The sequence below is a fragment of the Centruroides sculpturatus genome, unplaced genomic scaffold (assembly GCF_000671375.1).
Source record: "Centruroides sculpturatus isolate CEXI.00-Female unplaced genomic scaffold, Cexi_2.0 scaffold104, whole genome shotgun sequence".
NCBI classification, from domain to species: Eukaryota; Metazoa; Arthropoda; class Arachnida; order Scorpiones; family Buthidae; genus Centruroides; species Centruroides sculpturatus.
In genome coordinates, this window is record NW_019384379.1 from 922,618 (window position 1) to 933,380 (window position 10,763).

The window sequence follows — 10,763 nt, forward strand, 5'->3', positions numbered from 1 at the left end:
TTGGCTAACCTTAAGGATAATCAATGCATCAATTATAAAGAAGAGATTACGTTATCAACAGCGTGGCTAGCGTTTATGAATAGTAATTTATGATAGCCCGTTTGGAGTCGACTGCGCATGACATACAACGACGGAAACGGGAAACGTGCATTCGAACTTACATATTTCGAATTTAAAGTTTTTACGAGCTGCATTTTCCATCAGAGATTCGAAAAAACCTGAAGAAGAACCGGTTAAGGGTTCGAAAACGTTAGTTTTGATTCGTGTTGGATCGTTAAGAGTTAGTAGACACACCGGTAACAGGTTAGAAAGAGGTAATTATATTACTTGATTCTAATTACTCGACTCCTTCTACTGCTAGAATTCTAACTAGTTAAAGTCAGCTTGTTTTGTCTATGGTAACATCTTTAGTCTTGTTGTACAATTTTCAAGCTGGCTGCTCATGCTGGACTAAATATATTTTCTATAATGATCACAAAATTATTATAATTATGATTATGTTGTCATTAAATGATGATAAAATTATGATGATTACATCATTCACCATTTTTATGCATGATCATTCTAACTTGCTAACTTGGTATGCTGTTCAAGGATACTCAGAACTCTTCCTAGCTCTGTCCTCTTAGCCAATTAGATTTCTTACTTAGCATTCTGCAGTACTGAATATGGCTCAGCTGTATTCTCACTTTTCCAACTACATGTCCACAGTCTGTTGTGCTTTCATAGTATGCTGTGTACAGAATGGCATAGTATTGGAACAATTTATATTACTCTAACAAAAATCGCTTAGAGTCCAAAGAAGACAAAATGATACTGACAATGTTCTGTGTGAATTGCATCAGATGATATGGCACAGCTTGTGTTTGGTTGAGGAGACAGTGGAGAAAAGAAGCTACTAATTTTCATTTAAGTTTTTCAAAATTTTATCCAACTTAACACAGCTCTATTGTACATAAAATGATTATAATAATTATATCTGAGATTCATTCATTGTTTTGTTCATTCACAAAATTAATTTCTGTAATTACAAATATATCTTCAAGTAGACAAATAATGACATTCTTACATCAGTAAAGGAATGAAGAGTAAATTCTTAACATTTCTATACAGATGCAAATTACATGGTAAGCACCAAAAGTTTCTGGCCTAACTATATTTGGTACTTTTTGGTTAATGGGATGCCAGCTGATATGTACAGCAATGGGTAAGATTCAAGCTTTGAATGAGGACTTTCATACCACCCCAGAATTGTTAACCCTCTGCGAAATATTTGTCTCCAAAGGTCAGTTTTTAACATGTATCAGTATACTGTCTATTCTACATGCTTTGCATGTAGATATGTGCCTCAGTGCATGCTGTCGCTTGCACCTTAGTGCCTGGGTGGGGGCAAGTCCCCAACCAGACACTAAAGTGCAAAACTATATAAAATATACTGCTGGCCAAGTAAAATGCAACACCTGCAATACCTGGAGTCCTACATGGTGTTGCATTTTACTTGGCCAGCACTGTAAGTATTCCACGAACAGTCAAAAGGGCTACTCAAAGCTGGCACAGTTGCATGGGCTAAATTGTTCAATGTGATAGTCTTTCATGATCATCTTCTGGCATCTCATAACCGAAAAGAATCCTATATTTTAGACATAATGGGAATAAAATAATGATAGTATCAGATAGCATCATCTGGATGTGGACTAATAAAACAGTTTTTCCCATGCAATTTGCATAAGTAGTGTGGAAACATTCATTTTAGTTAGATTTGTTGCATTAATTTGCATCATGTTCACGTCTTGCAGGACAATGTGCCAGTGCACACAGCTACCATTGCCAGAGCTGCTATGAAGGAGTGTAGATTTAAGAAGCTTTATCATACATTCTACAGCTTGGACCTGGCTCCTAGTGATTATTATCTGATTCCAAAACTCAAAAAAGACCTTCAGAAAGTGATGAAGAGTTGTAAGGTGCAGTTTATGAGCATTTTGCAGACAAAACTGTGGACTATTTTTTCAAGGGTATTGAAATGCTAATTCCAAAATGTAATAAGTGTGTTGAACTGTAAGGAGACTATATTGACAAATGACATCATTGTTGTATACCTCTAACATTTAAAATATAGTTAGACCAGGAACTTTTGGGGTCTACCATGTATATCTGACATCTTATAATTTATAATCATTAAGATGGCAAATGTTTAGAATAGTGTTTGAAGAAATTTTTGTTATGATTATGTATGTAAATACAATACAAATGCAATATATATAATTAAAATTATAGAAGAAACTAAGTCATCTTCACACTTTTGCCATGTCCAATCACCAGGAACAAAATTTTGGTGATTCCTGGTGTTTGGAAATGGTGGAAGTGTGAAAATGACTTATTTTCTTTTATTTTTTTTAATTGTGTAAAAATACCATCTGCCATTTTAATTGAAACAAGTAAAATGGCAAAACTGTATTTGGGACAAGACTGTGTCTCTGAGACGGAATCACTTTGATGCTCAAGGCAGGTCTCATTCTCATTCTCCTATCATCTTTGATATCACTGCTTTTGGGCGCGATCGTTCAAACTTCGCCGGCCAGGACCATGAGATCGTCCACAATGCATCTTCGATGAAATTAACTTATCTAATTTCAAAATTTCTCTCTGTTGTGTGTCAGCCCAGGTTGAATTTTAGTTGATGCGTAATGAAAAGTTCCCATTTTTGAAAAAATAATCATGGCTATTGTATCATCCGAAATAATTTTTTTATTTTGCACAAACAATATACAGTTTAACCCGATTATAATGTCATCGAATGTAACGACAACCCTAATATAACGTCAAATTTTTATCGGTCTTACGATTTTACTATACTAGATAATGTTAAAAAAGACCCACTTGTAACGACATAAAATCATTTTAACGTCATATTTGAAGCACTCCCAAATTTACAAAATTAGATTACAAATTTTATTTAACCTAGAAGAAACTACGTGTTCAATCCAAGGTCAGAGTTCACTTCTTAGAATGACTGTGGGTGGTACTCTCCCCTACCTGACTTCGGTGGGGTGAGGTGGCTATTTTGCCTATTTGTAGAAGAGGGTCACCATTTTGTATTTTATTTTGTTCTCAGTCCCCTGACTACCTATGAGTCTGGATTTTTTTATGCACAAATGATTTGGGCACCTAATACTCTGTGCCAAATGTCAACTCTCGACATGTACTCCTTCATACCTCTATGCTGGTAAGAACGGGTGGCAGTACGATTTTATAAACAGGACATAGTCTTGTCAATTATGCTTTATACATAACATATTGTATACAGTAAAATACAAATAGCAATTATATTGAATATATTAAATAGGCAACAATGATAAAAATCAGTTCCCATGCTTTGCTAATCAGTCTAATGAATTGCAAAAACAGAAAAGTATGAAATAAGCTTAATATTATATGAAAGTTAAGTCTAGGTATGCTATTGCAGATTATAATAAAACAAAGCCTATATGAAAATAATAATTAGCCCAACTATATGTTCCTCATAACTGACAACTTGACTAGATATTGATGCTGTTTATCATCACAATTTTGCTGCCTCTGAGCATTGAAATTATTAAAAAATAGTTTTAAAATTATTATTATTATTATCTTATTAAAATTCATAACAAATATGAATTGACCAAATTAAAACGTAACAAATTTTTTTATAGTAACTGGAAGAAAATTGAAGTGATTAATTTGAATTCAATAAAAATAAAAATATTGACAAATTTACAATTTGATAAATTAAATTAATATTGATAAATGAAACTAGCCTAAAGATATTAAATAAAACTATGAAAGAGAAACATGACCGAATTTAGAAATAGATTCTAATAGTAGTAATATTTAATTCTTAATGATTTCTTGCAATGGAAAATAAGTTTTTTGTTAAATTAAATTTTCTTGTTTCTTATATTTTTAATTATATTTTAATGTGAAATAATAGAGGAATATTATAAAATGTATTGTTTTCCACTTCTCTTCCTTTCTTCATATATCATTTATTAATGTATTGACTGATTTATTTGTTAACAGTGTTTTTTTTTCTTTGGTAGGTAAATTTAGTTCAACATAGATAAATTTTTAGTTCTGTAAAACTATTCTAAGAGTTAGATTGGTTTTAATGAAAAATTAATTTACTTTATTTTTTAAAGTCGCTGTCATCAGATGAATCTGAACTTGATTTATCAGAAAATAAAAAACGATTATGGTGGCTAGATGGTGAAGATGATGGAAATGTAAAACAGAAAGGTATGATTTTATTTTTTACTGAATTTTTATTGTTATTTATTAAAATTAAATTCATTTTTCACAATGTCATTATTAAAGTAATGAGCCTGAAGTTTTAACTATAGCAAATCTATTCTATTTAATATTGCTTTTATTCCATTTAATTATTTCTAATTTTATTTTGTTTAATTATAATTAAGTAATAACAATAATTTTCATATAATGGACATATCACACATTAATAGCCTAATTTATATTAATATATCAATTTATATTTGTTTAGATGTATGCTTATGCCAAAATGCATTTTGGACCTGATGGTCTTTCTTCAATTGGTTTTTGTTATAAATGTATACATAAAAATTAAATTTAATGTATATTATTCAAAATAAAGATTTGTTTATTAATAGAATTTTTAAAAAGATTTCCAAATATTATAAATATGTTATGTAAATGTGTGATAAAATGTTTATTTTATATATTTTTTGTTATTTCTCAGAGTCAGCAAATAGGCATTCTTGGTTAAAGAAAGTTGAAACAAAAAAAACAGATGAAGATCAGAAAGATTCAGATTCACAAACTATTAAAGAAATTATTGGTATAATATAATTTTAAATGTTAACTTTTAATTAGTGTAAATGTTACCTCAATTGTATACATTTAAATTTTCAGAATCAAAATCTGCTGTACAAGAAACAACTTCACAGGATAAAGAAGTTGAAAACTTGTCATCGAAACAGGAATCTGAAGCAGGTATAATATATGAATATACTTTGTATGAAGTAAAATTATTTTTCAATTTTAATAAATTTTTATATACAAATTTTGAATTGGAAGATATTCATAGAATAGATTTATCAGAATATTATTTATAATTACACATTTTCAATAATTATTAATAAGAAGGTTCTTAGAAAATAGTGTTACAATCTTTTTTAATAATTTATTTTATAGCAAAATAAATTATTTGTATATCATGCTTTTTAATTTTAGAAAAAACCAAAAGTAAGTTGTTTTTTTATATAAGAAAATAAGGATTGGATTATTTTATTGTTCTACTACTATCAATTTTGTTTTTACTATTTGTTAATAACTTAAATATAGAGTAGGATTGTGTTTATATGTTATGTGTGTGTTTATGATCCTTTTATATGCAAAGAGTAGTCTTAGGAGTATACTCCCAAGGCTTTGTAAAGCAGAACCCCAGGAATATAATATATTTAAAGAATTAAGCATTAAAACTTTATTATTTTCGCTTAATTTTTATTTATAACTTTACTTGACTTTATGCAGATGTTAAAAAGTCAGATATTCAAACCCATATCCAATAATTCTATATTTGATTATAAAACTTCATTACATAGATAACATTATATTTTACAATTATTATATTAATAGTCATTACTATTCAATGTACAAAGTGTTAACAATAAGACTAGCTTATTTTTGAGAGGTGACAGATCAAAAAATAAGTTTACTTAGGAAAAAATACTATCCTAAAATGCTTGGTTTTCAAGATAAAGAAGGTTAAAAATGTAGGCTTCCTGTAGCATAAACGATATAAAAAATTTCTACTAAATATCTCATGCTGTTTCTGAAATATTAAAAAAAAACGAATATTTTTGTAGTATATTAACCTCCTTTATCTCAAAAACTAAGTGTTTTAGGGTACATTCTTTTTCCTAATTACATTTATTTATTGATGTTCTATCACCTTTCAAAGTTTGGCCAGTCTTATTATTAAAGCCCTGTAAAATATAACACTCATAATGATGATAAAAGTATGCAATTTGTTTTAGGGATACTACAAATATTTTGGAAGCATTAAATAAGTAGTAATAATTTTTAAATAATTTTTTAAATTGTGAGAACTCTTATCTATTCTAGCATGATATTAGAAAGAAATGTATATTTTTTTCTTGATGATATATGAATTATGACAAGTCTTTGGCTCTTATCAGATAAAAATATACTAAAAATATGCATTGATAAAAAGTATATCAATCAATCATATCAATTTTTAAAGATAATGATAATTTTTATATTTCTTGATAAAGCAGTTTTTATAGTGAATTTATGACTGTAAATACTTGAGAGAAAATTGCCATTATCATTTTTAAGATAAATAACAGTCTGATAAAGAGTAATGATCTTTACATGACCTTAACTGATCTATGATTCACTCTTAATTTTTGAAATTATCTTTAGAATCTTTACAGAGAAATTAACATTTTGGATATTCAACTTTATTTTCTTTTATTGTTTCTTATTGTAGTATTTTTCTAAAAGAGATGTATTGTTTTAATTATTTTTTAATGGTATTGAATGGTGCTTTTGTATTTATCATCAGTATATTCAATTTATATGCTTTTTAAAATGTTATTATTAATAATGAAAAATTATTTTATTTTGAAGGAACTTTTAAAGAATATTTACCCAATATTATTTATATTAATATAATGTTAATAAATAATGAAAATAAAGTATATATTAGTTTTTTTTCCATTAGTTAATTTTATCTTATAATATATTTCAATTTAATTTTTACATTTATTTATTTGGATGGATGGATTTATGTTTGAAATGATATTTATCAAAACAGATACAAAAATTAAATAAACCTCTTTTTTTGTAAATAGAACATATCTGCTTATTCTGCTTATTGAGTTTAAAATTTACTAGTTTTTGTGACTGCAATTTAAATGAAAATTTAATATTAAATATTTTAATGTAATTAATTATGGGATTTTAATTATTTATATTTAATTTTTATTGCATAAAAATAGTTCTAATAAATGTTTTATTATTCTGAAAGCTTATTTCAGACAACATATTAAAAATGTTTTGATAGTTTTAGTATTGAATATTTAGATAATAAAATGTAAATTTGATATACCATACATAAGATAAATAGATTAGTTAGATGATAATAATAGATTTGATATATCATATTTCTCAATTATAAGAGAGACTTTATCCATTTTTTACTTGTCCAAAATTGAAATATGTCTTAGAATTGATAGTGTTTTACATTTTCAGTCAAAAAGAACAATCAGAAGTTATTGCAAGCAGACATCATAATGTGTTATGCACCATTAACAGACATTTTTGGCTGCTTTACTCAGTAATCATATTAACTCATATGAACTTATGTGTAGTTCATATATAGATACTGAATGTTTAATTTAATTGCTTTTTTAATTTAATTTTTAATGTTTGAAATGCATTTGAGACAATGCTATGATGCATTCTTAAAATGAGCAGTTATTATTGTATGCAGAAGAGTGCTGCCAAATATTTCTTATTTTATGGTATTTATATTGTTTTTTTATCCTGTTATTACTTGACAAACGTTGAGAAAATTGATTATTTAAAAATTTTTTCAAATATAAACATCAAACCTGATAGTTATATATTGAAGCCAAATGATTGCCAGATTATAGCAGTAATAAAGCCTGATATAATCTTGCAATCATTTTGCTTTAATATAAAAATTTTTTCTTTTATAAAAGATAATTAAAATTCATTTTTAAATTCATAGTGCATCTTAGAATTGGTGGTGTCTTAGAATGAAAGAAATACAGCATATATATAAGTAATATGAATTATAATTTATGTACTTTGTACAATTAAGTTTCTGTAGATAATACAAATTAGTCAAACTTAATTTAAAATGATTTGAGTAAAAATGTATTTTTAAAAAATTAAATATAATTAGACTAAGGTTCTACTGATATGGAAAAGAGATGAGAAGTAAAACAGGGAAATTTACTTTTATTTATTTGTTGAAAGGATGACCATTGTCAAAGGAAAGGCTAAAAAATCCTATTGACTGGCTTGCAGGTTTTTAAAGCTACATTTGCTTTTTTTTCATGTATAAGTCTGATTTATTTGAAAATGTGATGTAATATTTAATATTGATTTCTAAACATTATAAAATAGTTTTGAAACTTCATTAAATTCAGTGATTAATTTAGGAACTTTTTATATATTTATTGACATTTTATATATTTGTAGAAACATCACAACAATCGCCTAAATAATTGGGCTATAACTCCACTAATTTTAATAATTAATACTAAGTAATTTGCTACTAGAGGTAGATGTTAGGTGCCATCTCTTAAGTAAATTAATAATTCTAATTCTAATTGCTGTGTGACGGTGCAACTGGCAAGTGCACTGCATGGAGGTTGTGGGTTCAAGCCCCACTCTGCGTCAGTTTTTTTCTTCCAGATGGTTCTAAATTATTTAATACATTATTAAAATTATAATTATTAATTTAGTTAAGAGAGGGTGCCTAACGTCTACCTTTAGTAGCAAATTACTTAGTATTAATTATTAAAATTAGTGGAGTTATAGCCCAATTATTTAGGCGATTGTTTGGTGATGTTTCTATGTACATATCGGACTTTGTGATGTTTGTTATCTGTTAATTTAATACTGATGTTTGTTATCTGTTAATTTAATACTTGTGTATCTGTGGTGTTGTCATCAATTTTATTTTGAATCCAGAATTTAACTTATATCTATCTTTTGTGATCTTTCTGCCATTTTAGTAAATTTTCTGTTAGACTTAGGGATAATTTTTGTCATAATTCTGTTTCCCAACATTGGAAAAGATGATGGATGTTGAAACTGCATCTTCTGCCAAGTATTCTGTTTTCTCCTCTCATCATAGCTAGTGGATACTCATCTTTAATGGAAAGACCTGTTTCCATTTATTAGAGATTTTTCACAATTTTATTTTACAATTTTTTAGAGATTTCTGAAAAGTTTCTAACAAAGATTAACACTGCTCAGTTTAAAATCTACTCTCATCATGATATAAATGTGAATGTTTTAAAAGACATCATATTTAGGAAACAGTCTTTATTTATTCTCTTTGTAGATAATAATTATCATCAGAATATTTTTATTTAGCATTTGTTTTCAAATATGTTTTTGTGTTAGTAGAAAGATGATGATAAGTAATTTTGTATTTGAAAAAATGTGAATAAAGACAAATTTTAAAATAGAAATCACAACCTAATTGTATTTAGTCTATTTTATCATTATATTCAGAATCTATAGCTTTAAAATAATATCTTTGCAAAAATATTATGATCTGAAAATTATTTAAGTATCTAGCTGAACTACCTATTGAAATTCTGTATAATAATAATTTTAAATAGTTAAAAATAGTATGTAAATGTAAACATTTTAATTTATAATTTTTTGTATAAACAAAGATATTTCATTTAATTAAACTAGGCAAAGAAAATGTTTTTACATTTGATTCTAAGAGTCATGTCTCTGAAAAGGTAAAATAGATTTTTGATATTTTAAATTAAAATTTTAATCATAAGAAACTTAAATGAATACATTTAAATTTGAAATTTTAGCCTGAAATATTGACTTCAGATGATCAGACTCTTGTACAAAGTTTACCTGATGATGACTATTCTGAAGATACCTTTAATACTTTAACATCCAAAGATGAAATAGCAGGTGATATTTAAATACATGTACAACACATGCACATTTTATATAAACTAATAGATTAAAAATTCATGTTAAACTAATCTTAACAAATGAATATTTAGAAGAAGAATCAAATATTTCAAGCCACATAACTTCAGAAACCACTAAAAATCCAAATGAAAATAGTACTAATAATAGTGAGAAAGTAGAAATCATTTCATCACCTGTCTTACCAAGATTAAAAGAGCAAGAGAATAAAGCTGAAAAAACAGAAATTAAAAGTACTGTTGATTTACTACCAGAAGCAGATGACTTAATAGATAAGAAAAATGATCATATGAATCATGTTGATAGTGGTAAGCATTTAATTCCTTTTCTTAATTTACTAATTTAAAATAATAAATTTATAATTGTTTTTATTGTATTATTTTTCTCATAATTGTCATTGAAATGTAAATCTGAAATACTATAATTTTGGGCAGATAACCCTTAAAAGCATGTCTTGCAGAAAATTGCAAGAACAAAAAGTAAAGCTTATATAACATGCCCTATCATATACCCTATTATATACCCTGTATCTTGGGGTGGCTATTGAAAGCATGTTTGCAGTTTAGAAGTTGCCATCATAACTTCTGAAATTTTTTATCCAGATGAAATTTTAGTTATATTCATTTTATGTTCTGATGGAAAGTATAGGCTACTTATTTTGCAGAAATATTAGCTATAGAATAAATGTTTTATTGATTTTGCATTGGCAATTGCACTTATGTTGCAGTGATGTCAATGACCTCATTTAGTTCATGCTTGACAATAGAATTTCCCTTAAGTTGCATTTTAAAATATTTTGGCAAATGGCATAATTCAAACTTGCTTCTTCAAATTTTAAATTTAAACTTTACAAAAAGTAGCTGCATTGTATTGCTTTTACAACAATAAAAAAAAACTTTTTTGACATTCTATTATCCAATCACACGTAACAATCTAATGAGCCTGTTATTTAAACTGTATTAATGTGCATTAACTATGCTTTGATAGACAGTATAGGGTACTTA

The 10,763-nt window shown here is 26.9% G+C and overlaps 1 protein-coding gene across 1 annotated transcript in view; it reads left to right on the top strand.

Annotated features, from left to right (window-relative positions):
• The window catches only part of LOC111617822, a 12,311-nt gene extending 2,044 nt beyond the window's left edge, over positions 1-10,267 (top strand). Inside the window, exons 3-8 of the mRNA XM_023359132.1 lie at positions 4,176-4,272; positions 4,751-4,849; positions 4,924-5,004; positions 9,502-9,551; positions 9,633-9,738; positions 9,834-10,267. Of these exons, the coding sequence (XP_023214900.1) occupies positions 4,176-4,272; positions 4,751-4,849; positions 4,924-5,004; positions 9,502-9,551; positions 9,633-9,738; positions 9,834-10,105 (705 nt within the window). The 3' untranslated portion in view covers positions 10,106-10,267. The remainder of the gene's footprint in view (positions 1-4,175; positions 4,273-4,750; positions 4,850-4,923; positions 5,005-9,501; positions 9,552-9,632; positions 9,739-9,833) is intronic.
• The last annotated feature ends 496 nt before the right edge of the window (positions 10,268-10,763 follow it).